At 32.7% G+C, this 22,139-nt stretch overlaps 1 protein-coding gene across 1 annotated transcript in view; it reads left to right on the forward strand.

Moving 5' to 3' along the window:
• Positions 1 to 1,019: 1,019 nt before the first annotated feature.
• Positions 1,020 to 22,139, forward strand: part of LOC143062051 (serine--tRNA synthetase-like protein Slimp) — a 34,655-nt gene continuing 13,535 nt past the window's right edge. The window contains exons 1-7 of the mRNA XM_076233899.1: positions 1,020 to 1,086; positions 11,038 to 11,348; positions 13,863 to 13,967; positions 16,618 to 16,713; positions 18,759 to 18,833; positions 19,767 to 19,806; positions 21,255 to 21,321. Coding sequence (XP_076090014.1) covers positions 11,052 to 11,348; positions 13,863 to 13,967; positions 16,618 to 16,713; positions 18,759 to 18,833; positions 19,767 to 19,806; positions 21,255 to 21,321 — 680 coding nt within the window. The 5' untranslated portion in view covers positions 1,020 to 1,086; positions 11,038 to 11,051. The remainder of the gene's footprint in view (positions 1,087 to 11,037; positions 11,349 to 13,862; positions 13,968 to 16,617; positions 16,714 to 18,758; positions 18,834 to 19,766; positions 19,807 to 21,254; positions 21,322 to 22,139) is intronic.

Below are 22,139 nucleotides of genomic sequence, written 5' to 3' on the forward strand. Positions count from 1 at the left end.
CACAATAAAAAGTAAATAATTTTAGAAAGATTAATTGCTTTTCATTCTAGTTTACCAGGGGACAAGAATGTATACTTATTGACTGGGTATGAGTGGAATAGTAAGTTGATTGTCCCTTTGGTGCAACTATTGCTCTGAGTCATATCCGAGGTCAATAGGTGTATCCGAGGGGACAATAAACTTATTATTCAACGAATAACCAATCAGTAAGTGTTTTATTATATCGAAAAAGACAACATACAATAAATGGCGGTGACAAATAAACTATCGTAATATAAAAACCTGAAACCTAACCATACTTCATAAATATTCTGAAATGCTTAGGCTACGGCCTGCACTGGCGTCAACCCTAGATACAATAGGTAAAACGCGACGTCGTAACTCCCGCGGTATTTTCATTAGCATCCAATCCCGTCATGACTGCATTTACACAAATTCCGCGAAATATGAAGCTTGCGGTCAAAAAGTTTCATAGAGGTCCAATACGCTTGCAACAAGAAAAAATAGTCAAAATATTGGGAACTTATTTTATACAGAAAACGGATCTTAACCTTTCAAAAGTCCTCCTTTTTATTGTAAAGAAAATGTACAAGAGGACCATTTATGAATGAGGGTATGGGTGGGGGTCCTTCCATTCTGTACACGTTTGTAAATCGTTTTTCTATAATATCATTTATAAATTTTGTTCATTATTCTCTTTTGTTTATATTTTTACACCCTATGATTTTTCATTCTGTATTTTATTTTGTGATCTTTTGTCTATTCTTGATTTTTTTGTATTCTGTTTTACAAGCCCATCCAGACCCTCATGATTTAACTGTATTAACAAAGTATTTTGTAAAAATAACCTGAATATTATATTAAAAATTGATGGTCGACATATTCATTGATAGAATTAAATGCATGTGCAAACCATAAACCAAAAATAAAAGTACATTACCGTCCATCTTCTATTTAAATTTTACCGCCAATTATACTTCTCTACACGCTATCCAATCAAATTGTATGACCTTAATGTTGACCCAAAATGTCTGCGCCCTTGTGGACTAAACGCTGAACTTCTCTAAGGCAGATTTACCACAATAAGTAATTATTTACCAATGCAATTGTAAAATTTGATTGCACAGACATATTTAGTACATAATTAACATACTTGCCAACTTTTGAAAATCTCCATGGTGTTTTTTGTGCGCGAAAACGTTTTTTTCTCTCGAGAAATAGTGTCTCTTGTATTATATGTCTCTGGTGTCATTTCTGTCTTTATTTCTTGTGCCTTATGACATGCATGGTGTGCTGATCTTACATAGTCTGCATGGGCTGATCCAACCGTTTTCAAAAGCGCGTTCCAAACCCAGGATAAAGGGGGGTTCCAACCATATGTCCCCATTCAAATGCATTGGTCGTGACGGAGTCGTCCCAAAAAGGGGGGTGTTCCAACCCCCTGGAACCACCCCCTCCCCCCTTGATTCACCACTGGTCTGCAACTGAGTGCTAGATCACACCACTTTGCTCAGATCTTCAGTCATTTCTTGACTTGCTTTGGTGCCGGTTCCTGTGTCAGCTTTTGCTCTATAGTTATATCAAGGATTTGTTTACTATAGTTACTATAATACTGTCTATACAAATCCTTGGTTATATTTCATCTCAATCTGTCAAACTCAGTGTTTTTTCAAAATGTGACTAGTTGACTCTCTAAGGCAGCAACCATTTGATTTTCTGGGGGGGGGGGGGGCTATGGTTTTTTTTTCTGTACAAACTTTTTTTTTCGCCTGTGGCGAAAAACAATCTATTTTTTTCGCGACAAGTCGAAAACAATTTTTTTCTTTCAATTTTAGCATTACATATAGTGGCAGCTGAGGGTGAAACAAACAATTTTTTTTCTCAGAATCAAAAACAAATTATTTTTTTCTCCAAAAACTGGAAACAAACTTTTTTTTCCAAAAAAAACCATAGCCCCCCCCCCCCCCCCCCAGAAAATCAAATGGTTGCTGCCTAACATCTGAATAATTAGTGCTTCAACAACACTGATGAGTGATGGGCAAGGTGTTCCAAATTGGTGAATTTTGTTCAGTGAAAATGTTTGACATTATATTTTGATGCACCATTGTATAGGCATGATAGGTCAGTTTCTTGTGTCCCATAGTTAGGGAAGTAATATTGTATGTTAACAAAGAAGGCAACACTTTATCATGCTTCTATCATGTCATGTCTCATTGCTGTTTATTTTAGTTTTGGTAATAAATTTAAGCTTCTTCAAGTGTTCTTCATACATTTGTACTATAAATTGCAGTGTGGTATCAGTTTCATTGCTCCCCTTTGAATGTTTTCAATTGCTGATATATTTTTAACTTTATATTGTTACGGTTTAGGGTATAGAACAGAACAGAACAGAACATATTTTATTTCCAATTAAGGGCCCACAAGGGGCATACAGAGCATACATGAATAAGGAAAAAGAATATTAATTTGATAGATACATACAATGTAGATACAAACATTATTTTACATACAGTAACAATACAATTACTAACTCATATTCACTTTAATAAATTTACCAACAGCATTAAGGACCTGATTGTCTTCACAGTTTAATAAATAAATAAATTTATGCTGATTATCCAGTAAAGAAAAATTTGGAATTCTTTGGCAAACAAAGTCAAAGAGAGCATCTCTATCTGATTTAGAATTTTCACAGTTAGTTAAAAAATGGATTTCATCTTCAACACAGCCAGAGGAGCATTTTTTGCAAATTCTTTCATTTCGTGGAATATTTGAAAAACGTCCAACTTCAATTTGAAGCTTATGAGCAGAAATACGTAATTTGCATATAGATCTTCTTAAATCAAAGTCCTTTATTAAAGAAAGATAATTTTCATAACCAAAATTCTGCTTAAATTTCACATAATTAAACAGTTTTCCATCAGAAGCTTTATTTTGGCTAGCATACCAATTGCTAATATATTTAGTGTGAATTAATTTGCTAGATATGTTCAAAAATTTATATTGTCCAAAATGTTTTACTTCTGGTTTAATTTCAAAAACTTCTAATACTTTCTTAGCAAATGAGTACCAAGAAGTTATGTTAGATTTGTGAAGCTCTTGGCTGCATTTATAAGCATCTTTCAATAGACTGAATTCAGTTGTAAGATTTTCAAATCTATACCAGTATTTTACAATTGACTTTACAATATCATAATGTAAGGGGAAACGCCCCAGTTCTGATAATACAGCAAAATTGACACTCCTTTTGTGTACACCAAGTATAAACTTAGAAAATTTAAGATGGAGATTCTCACACTTAAGATTTTTAAAAATATTTTCAAGATTAAATAAGGAAGACTGTAATTTATTACAAGAAACATTATAACCTCCCCATACCTCTGAATTATATAACAGAATGGGTTTAAGGGTATGATCAAAAATATGAACACAGGTATAAGCTGTAGGTTTGTACATACGACTGTTTCAGGCTACTCAGTAAACACTCTATTCTATTTTCGCGTTCGTCGTTTACTGTTATCCAACGCATATACAAAGACATTTAATGAACATTGTGGATACTTATATATTGTTATTGTATGTAAATATTGTTATAGTAAGGTCTCTGGGAATAATACTATAGAGTTCGTCTTCACTGTTTGACCATGGGGGGTCCCCTGACTGAACGACGGTTCCCACCTTCTGTTTACCCTTATTTCACACGTTCCCGCTTTATTACCTTGTTATTTTATTAGCGTTAAGCATATATGTTGTAACCGGGGCCCATACATGCTAAGAGTAAGCTTAGATAAGTCCCGTTTGTCCATTTCCCGACTCGACAGAATGTCAACATTCCGATCGCCGCCATTTGCATCACTATGTTTATTGACGTCAGTGACCTAATGACCTGAGATCAGCATCCAATCAGCATAACGTAATTTGCCCACCATCTCCATAGGGGCACGAGACGTTGGTGGGACAGAGATATAAAAGCAAGTGCACAACAGTCTTCAAAGAGACTGCGTCCCGCTACCAGGGCAGTCACTCCTGATACCAAGGAACTTACCAAGGCAAACCAAAAGTGCCGCAGTCGATGCAATGCATGTACCTTGCTATTGTATGCATCCCCATTGAATAAATGGACCAAACCATAATTGACCTAGATGTTTTACTACGTTTACTACGATGTTGACAAACGATTAACGTACCGAAAAGGGGGGTCTCTGTATATTTTATTAAGTGTTCTGTTGGGTTTTCATGTGCTTTATACTTGGAATAGTATTGAATGTTTTGTATATAATAAATTGTGAAGCTTTATTAATCTTGTTATCTGTTGTACATGTAATTAGTAAGTCAATGATCAAGTTTCTGTGCTACCATATTTAGACCAGTGCCTTAACTGTTTTGCCTGCTACGCTACCACAGTATAAACCATTTTGTCAGCTACGCTACCAGTATTACTTAGTTTGTAACTCGACACCAGAGTTGACAGATCTATAACAGAATTTACCAAGAATATAGTAACCAGTGTGTTAACCTTATATAAATAACCTTTATTTATGGGACACCCCCGTCCCGTAACATTTGGTGTCCGGCGGTGGGATACGTATAAAACCACACCTTGAGAGTAGAGACTTGAACCAGTATTTATAATTTATGAAATTTTTTGACTTACTTGTACAACAGATTTAATTTAAATAATTAACATGAGTAGTTGCGTTAGTCCTTCAGAAAATTTTGTTCCTCACAGTCGTGCATCTACCCCAGTTAGTGATAAATCTTGTGCATCAAGGCCAGATGATGTAGTAAATACCATGAATAAGAAGGTTGAGGTCTATACAAATATAGTGAACCAATTCGGTAGAAATTTAAATACCCTAGGGGACCGTTTTAATAGATTTGAAACACAGTTAAAGATAAATAATGAAAAAGTAGAAAAGCTTAAAAATCTTTCTGAAACACTTTTAAGTAGTATATCGAAAATAGAAGACCAGGTGGCAAATTTGTGTATGAGTGTTTTAGATAAAAATACCAATGATTGTTCATGTGAGAATACAAGTTCTAATGTTACCAATAAAGTATGCGGGAGTAGTGAATCAAACCAGTTGTCTAACCGAGAACCAGTATACATCGAGATTATTGGGTATACCAAACCATCAATCTATGATGGGACAACTAACTGGCTTGAGTACAAGTTACATTTTGAGGCTGTTGCAAAATTAAATAATTGGTCTGAAGATATAAAAGTTTTAAAGCTTATTACATGTATGAATGGTGCTGCTTTGTCGACTTTAGCTGATATTGAGATAGATAATATCCCAACATATTGTTATTTAGTTAAACTGTTAACCAAAAGGTTTGCTCCTGAAAACCTGACAGATGTATATATGTCACAAATTGATGCTTGTGTTAGAAAACCAGGTCAACCGTTGCAGGAACTGGCGGATAATATAAAAAGGCTAGTCAGAATGGCTTACCCATCCGCGAGTCTCGATACCAGAGACTATTTAACTTATAGGGCATTTAGAAAAGCACTAAATGATCATGATTTAGAATTGGCTATTGTACAAAGCAATGTAGAAACAATTGACGGAGCGTTGTACTGTGCTCTGAAATGTGAAACTTTTAGGGCTAGCGAGAAAAAGTTTAGACAGCAACCAAAATTTAAAACGGCAGTTTGTATAAATGCCAAGGCAAACCAGACTTGTTATTTCTGTAATGAGAAAGGACACGCCATTAGAGACTGTCCTAAGAGAACTTAATCGTTAATGTCTGTTACATTCAGATACCATGAATGTTAGCATGTGAACATGTTTTTTTTATATATATATTTGTTATGAAAATGAGATTTTTACCAGTAATAGTCATTTTCGATACCTGAAAGTGAATTTTGTACCAGTAATACTAGTAGTAATTTTTGATACCGGAAAATGAGTTCGTTAAATATTTCAGTATTTTTATAAAGAGTTGCACCTTAGACGTTAAATATTTATTGTTCTATCAGTTGAAACTGCTGAGGTGGTGTTATGTATGCATTCATGTTACCAATGAATAACCTTTTTATAGACCATTGTATGATAAACAGAGTTGTATGGTTGGACCTTTTATTGACTACAGTATTATTTACTAGTATACAGAAATATTCTGATTGACTCATCGACGTGTCTGAGTGACGGATGAGATGTCAATGGAATTTATTTATTTGGTATTGTCCTGGTGACTCACCGACGTGTCTAAGTGACGGGTGGAATGTCTGTGGAATACCATGCAGTTTTGTTTTACCTATTTTAGTTAACTAGTGTTCCCAGTGACTCATCGACGGGTCTGTGTGACGGATGGAAGGTCTGTGGAATATTTTTATTTGGTATCGTCCCGGTGACTCACCGACGTGTCTAAGTGACGGGTGGAATGTCTGTGGAATACCAAGCAGTATTTATGTTACCTATATTAGTTTACCAGTGTTCACGGTGACTCATCGACGTGTCTGTGTGACGGATGGAAGTTCTGTGGAATATTTTCATATGGTATTGTTGTGATTCGCTGACGTGTCTTTGTGACGGGTGACATGCACAATTTAAAGTACCATTTATTTAGCCACTTATTTATTTGAACCAACTAGACCATGAAGTTTACACCAAGTAGAGCAAACACTTTACAGTGAAACCAGATATATTCTAATATCCAGAGTTGCGAGTATCTCAATTCCAGAGATACAACATTATACCATGTTTAACACCATATTATTGACACCAGAATTATAGTACAAATGTTTGATCTCAGTACCAGAGATCGACACTATAGAACTAATGATGATTATTGTGATTTATTTACTATGTCGACAGAGCCAACAGCCACACAGAGAAGATCCGTTTTTTTTTGTTTTTTTTTTGGTAGGTTGATAAGTAGGTATTTACTAGGTAGGTGTCCTATTTTAAGTTCGAGGACGAACTCTTTTCCTGGGTTGGGGGTAGTGTTACGGTTTAGGGTATAAGCTGTAGGTTTGTACATACGACTGTTTCAGGCTACTCAGTAAACACTCTATTCTATTTTCGCGTTCGTCGTTTACTGTTATCCAACGCATATACAAAGACATTTAATGAACATTGTGGATACTTATATATTGTTATTGTATGTAAATATTGTTATAGTAAGGTCTCTGGGAATAATACTATAGAGTTCGTCTTCACTGTTTGACCATGGGGGGTCCCCTGACTGAACGACGGTTCCCACCTTCTGTTTACCCTTATTTCACACGTTCCCGCTTTATTACCTTGTTATTTTATTAGCGTTAAGCATATATGTTGTAACCGGGGCCCATACATGCTAAGAGTAAGCTTAGATAAGTCCCGTTTGTCCATTTCCCGACTCGACAGAATGTCAACATTCCGATCGCCGCCATTTGCATCACTATGTTTATTGACGTCAGTGACCTAATGACCTGAGATCAGCATCCAATCAGCATAACGTAATTTGCCCACCATCTCCATAGGGGCACGAGACGTTGGTGGGACAGAGATATAAAAGCAAGTGCACAACAGTCTTCAAAGAGACTGCGTCCCGCTACCAGGGCAGTCACTCCTGATACCAAGGAACTTACCAAGGCAAACCAAAAGTGCCGCAGTCGATGCAATGCATGTACCTTGCTATTGTATGCATCCCCATTGAATAAATGGACCAAACCATAATTGACCTAGATGTTTTACTACGTTTACTACGATGTTGACAAACGATTAACGTACCGAAAAGGGGGGTCTCTGTATATTTTATTAAGTGTTCTGTTGGGTTTTCATGTGCTTTATACTTGGAATAGTATTGAATGTTTTGTATATAATAAATTGTGAAGCTTTATTAATCTTGTTATCTGTTGTACATGTAATTAGTAAGTCAATGATCAAGTTTCTGTGCTACCATATTTAGACCAGTGCCTTAACTGTTTTGCCTGCTACGCTACCACAGTATAAACCATTTTGTCAGCTACGCTACCAGTATTACTTAGTTTGTAACTCGACACCAGAGTTGACAGATCTATATCAGAATTTACCAAGAATATAGTAACCAGTGTGTTAACCTTATATAAATAACCTTTATTTATGGGACACCCCCGTCCCGTAACAATATTATCTCCATATAGCATATTGCTAATGCTTAAACAATAGTAGGAATATTTCCAAATTGAGGCTGGTAAATTTCTAATTAATCATATAATACATGTACTGTTTGATTTATTTATCTTTTCATTCATGTGTTGCTCAAAGTTTAGTTTGTTGTTAATGGTATCTCCAATGTTTTTTTTTCTCTAGATGTTCTAGTTTGGTGTTACACAGGTTGTATTTGTGGTTGGTATCATGTTGTTTCCCTGTTGTAAGACATGTAAGATCTTTACATTTCTTCAATGTGAAATCTTAGCAACCAAGTATTTGACCAAGTTTCCAGATGAGATTAATATGATTGAATCCCCAAAATAGCCACTGATGCCATGGAAACTGCAAAAATGCCATATATTAAGGAGGCTAGAGGCTATAAACACTTTATATAAGAAATTCCTGATAACTCGATATTTTGTTCCTTTAAGCATGGAAGTAATATTTAGAAGGAATAACAACGACTAATTAGCATGTATTTATAGCATGCTGAGCTCTGTACTAAAGTCATACGATTTCATCCAATTATAGTCTCAGCGGTAAGACGCCTTTGGTTACTATCTGCGTTACCGCGGTTGTAAAAGGCATCTGGAATTTCTTATCAGTCACGTGGTTTTATCGAGTCCGGTAATTATAGCGCACCTGTGGGAAATCCCTAGTTTATTAATAACAAGGTAGCGCTGTATCACATAGAATATCTACCTTTAGAAAGAAATCGAATGGTGAAAAAAACTTGAAAAACGGACGAGAATTGTTCAAACTACAGCAGTTTAACATGGAAAATTGTATTTAATTTAGCATATTTTTGCTTTTTACCGTTTGTTTTAAACTGTTCTAAAAGTATTTTCCGGTTAAAAGCGGATCCTGAGTTAAACAGTTAAATACCGATGAATCAATCAGGTTTCACATGATGTTTAACAAAATAATGTAGGCAAATGTAGGCATAGATTTTTTTACTGTTGAAATGTGCAAAGTTTATCGAGATTGAATGAAATAATATTTACTTTCAAGTATTCTAAATTTATGTATATGTCATAAATGTCATTGATTGCATTATTGAAACTGGACAACTAAAACGGGGATAATATTTTCGTAAATATATATTTAAAAAGTGTTTATTGTGGAATGCTTGTATTAATATAATAAGCTATACAGCAAAAAATATAACAAACCGACGAAATGGGCTTGCATCTATCTGTCTTACGGTAAATTCATTTTTACACAAATTAGTTTATGTATCAAGAACTTAAATTGAAGGATAGAACCGTTTAGAATTGTTAATAATTTAATTGACTATAAATACACGAGAGATTTAGATTTTTCGTATTTAATAAAGGGTGTCCAAACGTATTTTTTGTACAGTCATCTTCTTAACTTTATACGGAAATGGTTTTTTAATTGTCTGTAAATTTTAAAATTGAAATGACACAACTTTGTTCTCCAATTTCGTATGTGATAGCTGTCGGTTTTAACTATTAAGTTCAAACTAACCAAAAATAGGGAAAAATTGGACTAAAATAAAAATTGAACGAATGACTCTTTTCGGCAGCGTACATCAACGGAATGTAACGAATGGACTATTCGGGTTACTTCGCATGTATATTCGACAAAAACTTGTCTGTTCGTAGTTCTCCGTGAACACGAAAATGACCGATAAGTGTCAGTGATTTGATCGATCACATGCGGAGAATAAACTTCCATGCCAGATATTGAACCAATTAACGAGTTATTGAAAGATGGGCGGTAACGCAGATGAAACCTTTGAAGTGACGACGATGTTATTCCTTCCAATATTACTTCCATGCTTTAAGTAAGTAGATCAAATTGATTTCAAAATGCTTTGAACCTAATGAAACTTGATATTTCATTAACTGGCAAGTATAGATGAGACTTTTGACTTTGGAATTTCTAAAATGATCACCGTTGCCATGGAAAGCAGAAATTTTTTTTTTTTTCTTTAAATGCTCTGAATGAAGTGAAAATTTACAGAAAATTGTATAGCAATGCATATACAATGTATCTGCATTAACTTTTATTCTTTTTTTTACTGGCTGCCGGTTAGTGACAATGGGGGATGGCTATTGCTTGCATTGGCAAATCCAGTTATCCTTTGTTATTTGTATTTGTTGAAAGACTTTGATATCATTGGCAATCTGATGGAAAGATAATCATGATAATAAGCCATTTTTCTTCTTTTTACATTTGTTTTTGCAAGATTCTTGTACAAGAAAAAAATGTACTCACTTTTTTTGTGTATAGAATACCAACCAGATCTATACTTGTATTCTTCAATATTGAGGTTTGTTGACCCACAGAAGAAGTATACTTGTGTATTGGAATAAATAACAATGTTGTCGATTATTGACCTTTTCCGTGATGGGCCGACTGTTAGACAGTTTGATAGTTCAATAGTTCAATAGTCTTGACACTTCAGTGGTATTGCATTAACAATAGGATGAATAGTATCATCAATGGATTGCATATAGAATAGAATAAAAAAAAAATAGTCAGCCTTAAATTAAAAAAAAAAACTATATATCCAAAATGTAAAAGTCAATCTTATTTATTTAGTATACATGTTTATTTCAGTTATAGTTGATACATGATCTTCTAATTGCTGCTTTTACCTGGAAAATTTTGAAGTCACAAAGCAAATATTCATCTTATTCTATAAAGGTATCAATGGTATGGAGAAGTTTTGCATATTTTGCCAAAAAGACTTATTGTCTCAGTACTGCAATGCAGCAATAAAGAGATGAGGGGATGACCATTTGCAATTAATTCTTACCCTATTCAGGCTATTGTAAGTAGAATAAGGGAATAGCAAACATTATTGTGTGATTGATTGTGCTCATAACAAGATTTAAATAATATATGTACATTGTATACATGAAATATGTCACATCTTTTTTTGTAGTTTTAAAGAACAAAATGCAGCCTGTTCGAAGAATGATAACACTATGCCAAAGTTCGAAATGTCAGCATGGGTTGAAATTGACATATAAGCATGGTATAAAATGTCCTAGCATTCAACAGCGGTTCTATTGCACAGCTGGAGAATATAAGTATAGAAAATCTGCATTATTTGCCAAAAGACAACGTAAAGTGAATCAAGAGAATATTCCAGTTGAACTTGACATTGATATTGAAGAGAGGCTAAAGGTTAAAGGTCAACTTCTCTCTGAACTGTCATCTAGGAACATCCATGATATAGATGTTGATCAGTTGGTATGATATTTTTATATTTTGTATGTAACATCACTTTATTATGTTTATTCAGGTCTTATATATTCTTGCTAATAATTTTGTTTTTATTGACAACCAAAAGACTTCATACTGCAAAATTTTGAACAGTTAACGATAGTTCTATCTGGAAAAATAATATGGAAGCTTACTAACTAGGTCTTAAAGTTCCTGGTACAATAATGATATTTTTCTCATTTTGTAATATCATCTGTATTTGGGTCAATATCCCTTATGCGCCTCAAATGGAGGAATACAAAAGTTGTGTATAAACAAAAGATTTCTGTGTAGTGATATTAGACATGTTTCAATTCTTAACAAATGATTGAGCTTAACCATTTGTGCTGATTTTGAGAGCAGAGGATCATAGAATAAATACGTAAGAACTATAGAGTTATTGAATGTGAGCAAAGAACTAAATTTTAATAGAAATAATTGTGTGAAAAAAGGGATTTTAACCTCTAGGAGCCGCATCATGAAAGAATTTTTTCAGAAAAATGAATCTCACTTCAAACCCATAAAATTTAACCATACATGTGAAAATGTCTCAGCTTTGAACCGGGGGCCCAAAGCCAATGTCCCCTAAAATTTGGTGTAGGCTTTTCTTGTATAGGACTATATATGTGGGCTATAGAATTTAAGCTGTGGACTACCATGCCAAAATTTTAACTTCAATCCCTGGGTTGTGTACAGTTATACTTAACAAAATTACTTTTGATAGTAGATGATTGTTTTTGAATTAAAAAGCATATACAAGTATAAAGATGTTGTATGTGAAAACATATAATTATATACTTCATAAATTGTTATTTTTTTTTACTAGCCAGATAATGGAAAAATTCAAGGAAAATATTCACACCTCTTATTATTCAAAACTTTCAAAACTTTATTAATCAAACTCAGATGCAGTAACTGCGCTACAGGAGCATCACATATGTATAGTATATTATAATTACAGATGACAGAATGAGTATAGAAATTATCTTACATGTATATATTAAACTATATGATTTCAAGTCATTTGAACTTATACAAATGTATTATATATACAAAGTAAATATAGGTAGTAGCATTATTGTATATATATTATAATTATTAACACATATTTCAAAGGTAATACACAAGTTCATGCTTCAACTATGTTTTGAGTGTACTCGATTCGGTTACAGTACGTCACACCACCACGTGTAAATAGAGTGTTGTGTTATGGAATGTAAATAAATATGTCATCCGAGTACTGGATCATGAGAGTACTCGATCGTAAAGTAATGTGACTTTTCAGTTTGACTCTATAAGAGTTTTACAATCTTTTGGAGGAACCATGATAGGTGAGTAAGAACTTGTGTATTACCAATATTCAACATTTTATTCATTTTTGACTCACTGGGTACATTACCAAAGTAACCCGTTATATATTTAGTTCGGATATCTTTCAATTCATTACAGCAGAAAATATAATGGAATTCGTTTCCAACAACTTGTTTACAGAGATTGCACAATCTTTCATTCCTTGGTATACCAGCCCAACGTCCCGTCTCTATCGGAAATTTGAGATTGCATGTTCTCAGTTTACATATATAGTTTCTATTTACAGGATTTAACCGTAAAAGATAATCTTCTAATTCAAACTCTGTCTTAAACTTAGAATAATATTCCCCTCGTGAAGAATTAGACACATCTGAAAACCACTTTTGTATAAATTGATCGTGCAATCTCTGTCTTACAACATTTTTTATAAATTCAGGATTTACATATTCTTGGTTATTCCATATCTCACTAAAACCCGTTTCATCAAATATAGATTTAATATAATTAATCCAGAGCATATTTCTATTGCCATTTTCATTCAGTTTGAAAAGTAATTTGTACATTTTACCAGATAATTTATTAGAGTGTTTTATATGAAAACGTTTCTCAATGTCATATGGAAAATACACCATTGACTAATCTAATTTATTAAACACTATTGTTAATGCCAAAGTGGACACCTTGAGAATAACATGACCTTTTCGTTTATCTCCCAGTGTTTATTAAATGCCAAAAAATAAATGTTATTCTGGAGTCAGAGTCTATCTAGCATCATTGCCAGCAAAAAAAAAAGGGGTTGAGGATATAGAATAACAGTAAAAGATTAACAAAAAATATAAAGTTTATTAGAATTTAATCTGAAAGACCTAAACAAAATGGCTAAAACAAACAAAGATCAACTTATCAAAGGTTGATTCAGCCTGAGGTAGTTTCAACCTTTTTGTTTAATTACAATTGTATAATTATAATTTTTTACTGGAAATAAATTCAAATTTACTGACAAAATAAATCATTCCAAGTACTAACTACTAGGGTTATGACATTTTTTTGGACAGACAGTAGATCAATGGAAAAACTTTATAGATAATAATTTCATGTTTTACTCCAAACAGTATTGACCTATTCAAATAGAAATATATGTAATAGAGATTCAAGTTGATAATTTCATTTAATACTTCATTCCTTTTCTAGGAAAGAGATTACAAAAAACTAAAAGAATTGGAAAAAAGAGAATTGGAGTTAGAGGAACAAAAACAAGAATGTACAAAGAAAGTAGCAATCCTTTTCCAAGCTAAGGTATTTTATATAATCATTAAACTTTTTCAGAAAACAGAAGTCTGTCTTATCTGTGTCACATGAAATTGCCTGATGATTCTAAAGGTTCATACTTACAGTGAAACTCTTGGAGCAGGAGAATCTAATGAAATTGGAAAATACATATGTAAAATGAACAGATTGGTTTGCATGCCTTTGTTTTTAAGCCAATACAAACTGACAGATTTTACTTTTTGTCATTGATGTATTATGATTTATACAAAGTTTAGGAGTCCTTCAATTCCTTTTACGCATCCTTGACTTTGGTTAAGTTTTGCTAGACTTGCTACATGTCCATTCCTTATTTTATTTTTTTTCAATTTTGCCCTTTAACAATTTTACTGCTATAACTAAGAGATTACCGTTATATGGAGATCTGCAGAAGGCAATCAGTCTACTGACAGTTTTCAATAAATATAAGTTAGTACGAAAGAAATAAAAGTAAGGGAATTGTAGCAAGTCTAAAGTTTTGCAGGAAATTCCAGATCTAACCTGCAACTAACAATGTAAGAATTGTCTTTTGATTGATACATTCTGGTCCCAGATTTTTTTAAGCATGAATGTATAAGTGTTAAAAAAGAGCGAAAGATACCACAGTAACAGTCAAACTCATAAATCAAAAAAAATAAAGTGCCAACCCCATCGCTTAAAATGAAAAAGACAACAGACAAATAATAGTACACAAGAAACAACATAGAAAACTTAAGACTGAGCAACACAAACCACATCTAAAACTAGGCTTGATCTCACGTTAAAGTTTGCTGTAAATAACAGATCTAAGTAACTACAAATCAGAGGAAGGATTCTTGTGAGTTTATTTATCATGTCACTTGACAAAGGCCTACACTTTACATAGATCTCTTTAAATTTCATTGATGATTTAATTATACCCCATGCAACGAAGTTGCGGAGGGTATAATGTTTTTGACCCGTCCGTCCGTCCGTCCGTCAGTCAGTCCTGTTTCTTGTCATCGCAACTCCTCTCAAACCACACAACAGAATTTCACGAAACCTTTTCAGATGAAAAGGACATACTATGTAGTTGTGCATATCGACAGGAAATTGCGATTCAATTTTTTTTATAAGAGTTACGCCCCTTTGAACTTATTTGCTTAATGTACTACTGCAACAGTTTGTCATCGCAACTCCTCTGAAACTACACAACAGAATTTCACGAAACCTTTTTAGATAATAAGGACATACTATGTAGATGTGCATATCGACAGAAAATTACGATTCAATTTTTTTTCTAGGAGTTACCCCCCTTTGAACTTATTTACTTTATTGTACTACTGCAACAGTTTGTCATCACAACTCCTCTGAAACTTCACAACAGAATTTCATGAAACCTTTTAAGATAATAAGGACATACTATGTAGATGTGCATATCGACAGGAAATTACGATTCAATTTTTTTTTCTAGGAGTTACACCCCTTTGAACTTATTTGCTTCAATGTTCTTCTGCAACAGTTTGTCATCTCAACTCCTCTGAAACCACACAACAGAATTTCATGAAATTTTGTAGATAACAAGGACATACTATGTTGATGTGCATAATTACAGGAAATTATTATTCAATATTTTTTCTTATACAATTTTTTTTTCTTACACTTATTTAATTTCTCCAATGACAATGTGGGGACATGGGGTATGTGAGCGTGCTCACTAAGGTTCTTTAATTTAAAATGAAAAAATAATAAAATAAATAATAGGTGAGGGAATTAGGCATCGTTCATGAACATCATTTTATTTTACAGTTAAAATAAGTCAATGTTGCTTTATGACTATGATAGTCTTATTCAAAAAGAACTGAGGAAATAAATTTAAAAAAAAATTTACATATCCACTTATATTATTAAAGTTAATCCAGCAAGATAAATTATGTATGTTCTGTATGTCAAATGTAGTTTCAAACCTTTGCAGAATACTTACTATTCAACTACATTCAAAAAATTAAAGCCTGATCTAGATTTCAAATGATATGAAATGTAATTTTTTTAGCTTCCATGTAATTCAAACATATTTCAACCAAAATTTTAAGTTAAACAGTCTTCAGTGGCAAGTTGTAATTGTGTGTAAACACACAATGATAATATTTGTACTTGGGTACCTGTAGATATAAAAAAAAATAGATGTGGTATGATTGCCAATGATATAACTCTCCACCAGAGACCAAAATTACACAGAAATTAACACATATAGGTCACTGTACAGCCTTAAAAAATGGGCAAAGCCAATACCCCATAGTCAGCTATAAAAGGCCCAGAAATGACAATGTAAAACAATTCAAACAAGAAAACTAAATTAATTTATATACAAAAAATGAATGAAAAACAAATATGTAACACATAAACAACCGATAACCACTGAATTACAGGCTCCTGACATGGGACAGGCACATACATAGAGAATGTTACAGGGTTAAGATCTTTTTGTATATTAAAAGATGTAGAAGTAAAAACAAAATTACTGGTTTGATTAAACCACCAAAAACTGAAGTAGTTCGATGAAATGTAGAAGATACCTGATGGTTACCTGCATAGAAGTTAGAAAAATAATTGAAAATTCTGTCTGTCATATCTTTATTGCTGTATATTTAGATTTGATAATATTTTCATTTTGTTTTTCCAGAGAGAAAATGTGGAATCTTCAGACGACATAGAAAAAGAGCTGAAAAATGTGGTAGATATAGGAAGACAAACAAAGAAACAAATCAAAGATTTATTTGTAAGAGTACTAACTGGGATATTTTTGGATTTCTATTGAGAAACACCTTTACGAAATTATCGTTTCTTAAAACTTTGTTAAAAACACCACAATTTTTTATTGATTTAACAACATACATTTGTTTTGGTAAACAAAAGATGAAACCAATGTAAAAATAAGGAGACATTTTGTAATTCTCTGTTTTTTCTGCTCAAACCACTTTTAAATTGTCATGTGCTCTCTGTCTGACACTTCTTAAAGCATTTTTTGGCTTGAATACTTCGATTGGAATACATTTACGGATAAGGAACTTAAGTAATACGACTGAAATCACGTTGCATGACATTTGTTGGAAGTAAAATTGCTTCAAACGTAATTAAAGCGCATTTAATCAGTACCGAAATGGAAAAAAATCCGTACGCAAATTTTAAACAGGAAAGTAGAATAATTTGGCTTCAAATCGCAATCAATCAACAAAATGACATTAACCCCCCTTTAAGAACAAACTTTTCTTTCCCCACGTGGCTTATGAATGATCAATTTACTGTCGTTTGCTTGAATTCGACGATTTCCACAGTCACGTTTTTTTCGGTACCACCTTGCAAAATAAAACCCGGTCGGGGAATCAGCTCGAGGAATTAAACCTCGGCCACAAAATCCCGCGAAAAAAATTAATTCAGGAGCGAAAGTGTTAAACCATAAGCTTGAAAATTGGAATGGCTTCTCTGCTAGGTACATCCATCACATGTAGGAGTAAGAAAGACTGATCAGCCCAGAATTAGAAAAATGTTTCTTTGAAAATTGATTATAAAATAAGGATTGAGAGAGAAACAACTCTCCACTGGAGACCAAATGATGTAGAAGTAAGCAGGGTAGGGCGACAAGTCTTCTTGCAGACTGTTACCATGCGAACTAGCATGTTAAGGTGGTACCTAACACTACAGGGAGATAACTCTGTAAAATCAGCTAAACGTTTTTATTACATCGTGTTGTTTAGGGAATATTAAGCTTCTCGATGATCAAAATAAGTGTTTGTCAAACTTCTTTTTAACCAGTGTAATTTTTCTGATAAAACGGTTGGTTAAAATTTTTTGAAATTTTGAAATTTTTGTCAAAGGGTCAAAGTAAATACTTTGTCAAAATTTTCTGAAAATTAAACGAGCCAAATTAATTTTAGTTAAGGTGTTGGGTACTACGTTTTGTACCTTAAACACAAATCTATTATCAACAATTTTTTCTTGCCTAGAAACAATGATGTCAAAACATGCATGTTAATCTGTCCCCAACAGTATATAGGTTATACACATGAATAAAAGTATTGTTGGGTATGCAACTTGTCAAGCTCTTTTTTTTCTTGAGACTAAGAAAAGTTACGAGCACAGATTATTTAAGAACTACTACATGTACCAGCACTCAGTTTCCTAATGGGAACACATACAATGACATAAACATTGGCAACCACACACCAAGCTACAAAATACATATACTATCAAAGGCCTATTCAAGAAAAAGAATTAAATATTGGGTGGGTTGGAAGGCACTTTTTTTTTTAATACAATTGCATTTTACTTTGCATACATAAACATAAATTTGAACTTTGTGACCTGCTCCTACCCATACAAAAGTATTAAAGAGCCTCAAACCTCCTTCCCCCTATTTTTTCCTTCTGAAATAGCCCTAACATGAAACACATACACACATATATTTTGTGGGGTTAAATAAAGGCAACCGTAGTCTTACCGCTGTTCAATTGTCATAAATCGATGAAGAGGAAAGAAAATCTTGATCAGAAACCAAACCTGATGGAAACACCTCAACTATAAGAGGAAAACAACAAAACAACAGAAACACTGAACTGCTACAAAAACTAACATCAACCTACATAGAAACTACCATTTGATAACTTGGCTTTTAAAAAAATGTTCACTTCACTTCACGAAATAAATGCTACATCAACATCAAAATTTTTTTCATAGCATTCTGGGTTTGTCTTGTTAAGTATATAGAATATCGAATACCTTTAAATTATATTTGTGTATATTTTAGTTGTTGTGAATTACTTTTAGCCTGAAGTGACCAGTACTGCTGAAAGAGTTGCTTTGACATCACTTAATTTACCTAACAGATTGCATGAAAATACTGTAAGTGTAGTTTATTTATTGTCTTTTTATTCACACACAGTATGTTTAAACCCTGATGGATTATTTATTTTTTTATTTTTATGTTACTTCTGATTGGAAGTTGGATACTGTAAATTCAGAAATTATTGTGTGCATTTATTATTGTGATTTTGTCATTTAGACTTATATGTGGTTTTAATTTTTACAATTTTCAGGAAAATCCTGTTTAATTTATATCAAAAATATTTCAAAATGCAAGTTTAAATTATTGCATTTACAACTTGGTCGCATTTTTCGCAATAATAAAAACCTCACAAAAATTTCTGAATTTACAGTACTTGATTCCTATAGTATGCCAACTAATTCATCCATTTTTTTGAAGGACAATTATTATAAAAATCTTTTCTTGATGGTAAAATATTTCCTTAGCAGTTTAAGAAAATTGCTTGAAATGTAGCAAATCTTAAATCTGTATTGGTGATTTTCCACAAATACTTTGATTATGAGCATTTATCATGATTATGAAAATAACACTTTGTAAATTTGGTGCATCAAATGCACTCTTCAGACTGTATGAATGTTTCATCAAGAATGTTCAAACCCCAAAATCTTGATGTCAAAGATAGAGAAGATTAGAATCATGGGCAGAGAGAACACAAAAAAGTGCACTTCTCAAAAAGGCTATGCACTAGAAATCTTGAAATTTATACACTGCAATGATAAAGCTCTTTGCAGTATAAAGTAAGGTTGTTAACAAGTGTTTGATGTCTTTTGTGTTTTTATTCAGACTAATTCTATATGCAAGTGTTCTCATGCTTATAATGTGGAACCAAGATGTATTTAAAGTATACTTACTTGAGACTGATCACAAAATGTGGAGACATACATATATTTTTTACCTTGTATGTTTTTACAAGTAACTGCAACTTGTTATGATAAATTTACATTTTTTAGCCTTTATCTGAAGACAGAGTGGAAGAAAACTTGGACATTGGTAAGAAATTACTTTTATATAGACATTTATTATATACTTAGTAGTAAATACAGATAAATTGTATGTGTAATACAATCAATGGCAAGCGTGCCGTATCAGCCACCCGTGATGATATGGATATCAGCATGGTTGCAAAAGCTTTATCACACCTTTAATCTGTATGACGTCACATCATTGATTGCTATCACTGTTGCAAATAAAATTGAGAATGGAAATGGGGAATGTGTCAAAGAGACAACAACCCGACCAAATAAAAAACAACAGCAGAGGGTCACCAACAGGTCTTCAATGGAGCGAGAAGTTCCCGCACCCGGAGGCGTCCTTCAGCTGGCCCCTAAACAAATATATACTAGTCCAGTGATAATGAACACCATACTAATTTCCAAATTGTACACAAGAAACTGAAATTAAAATAATACAAGACTAACAAAGGCCAGAGGCTCCTGACTTGGGACAGGCGCAAAAATGCGGTGGGGTTAAACATGTTTGTGAGATCTCAACCCTCCCCCTATACCTCTAACCAATGTAGAAAAGTAAACACTATATCAAAACCCTAATCTGTATTACGTGATGTCAAACCTATAATCTGTATGACGTCATTTCAAACCTTATCTGTATGACGTCATGTCACATAAAAAACATCTACTTGAGGTATATGTATATAATAAAGTGTATATGATATGGCTTTTTCAATATCACACACTGTATCAACCCTCAACCAATATAATCCCTGGAGCAGAGTCTCAGGTTGATACGGATGCGATATTGAAAATGCCATATATTCTCTATTTATTCTTTGTCTCAGTGGAATTGTTATGACATATACCCTACAACTCTTTTATTCAGTACACAATAAAACAAGGAAAGAAATCAAAAGGACATCATTTCAGAATGTAAAAAAAATTAAGCATGGATTACAACAAAAAGTTGTCAGGATTGTCTTAACTTTTGCCAAGTGAAACAAGAATGTGTTCATAGTACACAGATGCCCCACCGGCACTTTCATTTTCTTTGTTCATTTCTAATATAGCATTAAAACTTGATAGATTATATCATATGAATATGTGAACTAAGTTTCTCAAGTTGAATGGACTTCAACTTTATAAAAAAAAAATACCTTGACCAAAAACTCTATTATTGTAGGTGGGGCATAAAAACATATATACCTAGATACAAATAAATAGCAAAATTTCTATATATGAAAGTGCTCAAAAAATGTTCAACCTTATTCCTAGTAAACAGTGTCTTTCTACTTTTGATAGTGCTAACAAATCATACAAAGATAAAAATCTGGGGGGAAAAAAATAAAAAAATAAAAAATTGTTTAAGTCAGAGCTAGTTTAAATTTGTGACTTGGTCTTTATATGACGTACAGACTTTATTTAAATATATCAAATTGTTTGTATTTGGTAATGACTCAATAATTAAGAAATATTTCTTTCTTTCAGATACAGATAAATCAGAATCTTTGTCACATATAGAAATAGGTGAATTGTTTGATTTAATCAAATTCAGGTAAGAAGAATAGATCAAATGAAGAAAAAAAGGATTAATTGACAAAAAAATGTTTTATATAATAGATATACAGGATCTACAATAATGCCAAGATGTCTAAACCTGAATTTACTCATTAATGGAGTTTAAATGATAATCTTCAAATTATTTTTTCTTCGATTTTTTTTTAAACTTTAAGATAGACAGAGACTGTAAATAGCAAAAATTATCTAAGTATTTAGAGATTATGAAAGATGCAAATTCTGAAATATATTATTCTGAGTTCAAATACTGTATACATGTTATGTGTTTCAAAACCGATTAAAAAAAAAAAAAAACAGTTTGTAGAGTTCATTAACTTAGAAGAACTTCATTAGTTGAAAGTTACATCAAGAAAAATTGTGTTTGAATGTCAAGTTTTGAAATATACGTGCTTATTTGATTTTTTAAGCAGGCAGAAGAATTTTCTCATATTAACAAATTATCCAACTTGAAGAAAGAAAAAAGATATAACACTATTTTAATGGAATGCTTATGACAATACGTTAAAATGTGCATCACACAAACTCTATAGAATTGTCAATATGTCTTTAATTCATAGTCCTTGTTTATAATATCACATATTAATATAGTCATTATTTACTTATTATGTATGATCAACTATGTAATTAATATACCATGAGCCTTAATCATTTGTTGTTGATGAGTTTGTGCTAATAAATATTTGTATTTGTATTTATAAGGGAGCTACCATTTGATTTTTATGGGGGGGGGGGGGCTAGGATGAAATTTGAAAAAAATAGGTAGGACAGGAGTTTTGAGTAAAAAAAAAAAGGCAG

The sequence above is a fragment of the Mytilus galloprovincialis genome, chromosome 2 (genome assembly GCF_965363235.1).
Source record: "Mytilus galloprovincialis chromosome 2, xbMytGall1.hap1.1, whole genome shotgun sequence".
In the NCBI taxonomy this organism is placed as follows: Eukaryota; Metazoa; Mollusca; class Bivalvia; order Mytilida; family Mytilidae; genus Mytilus; species Mytilus galloprovincialis.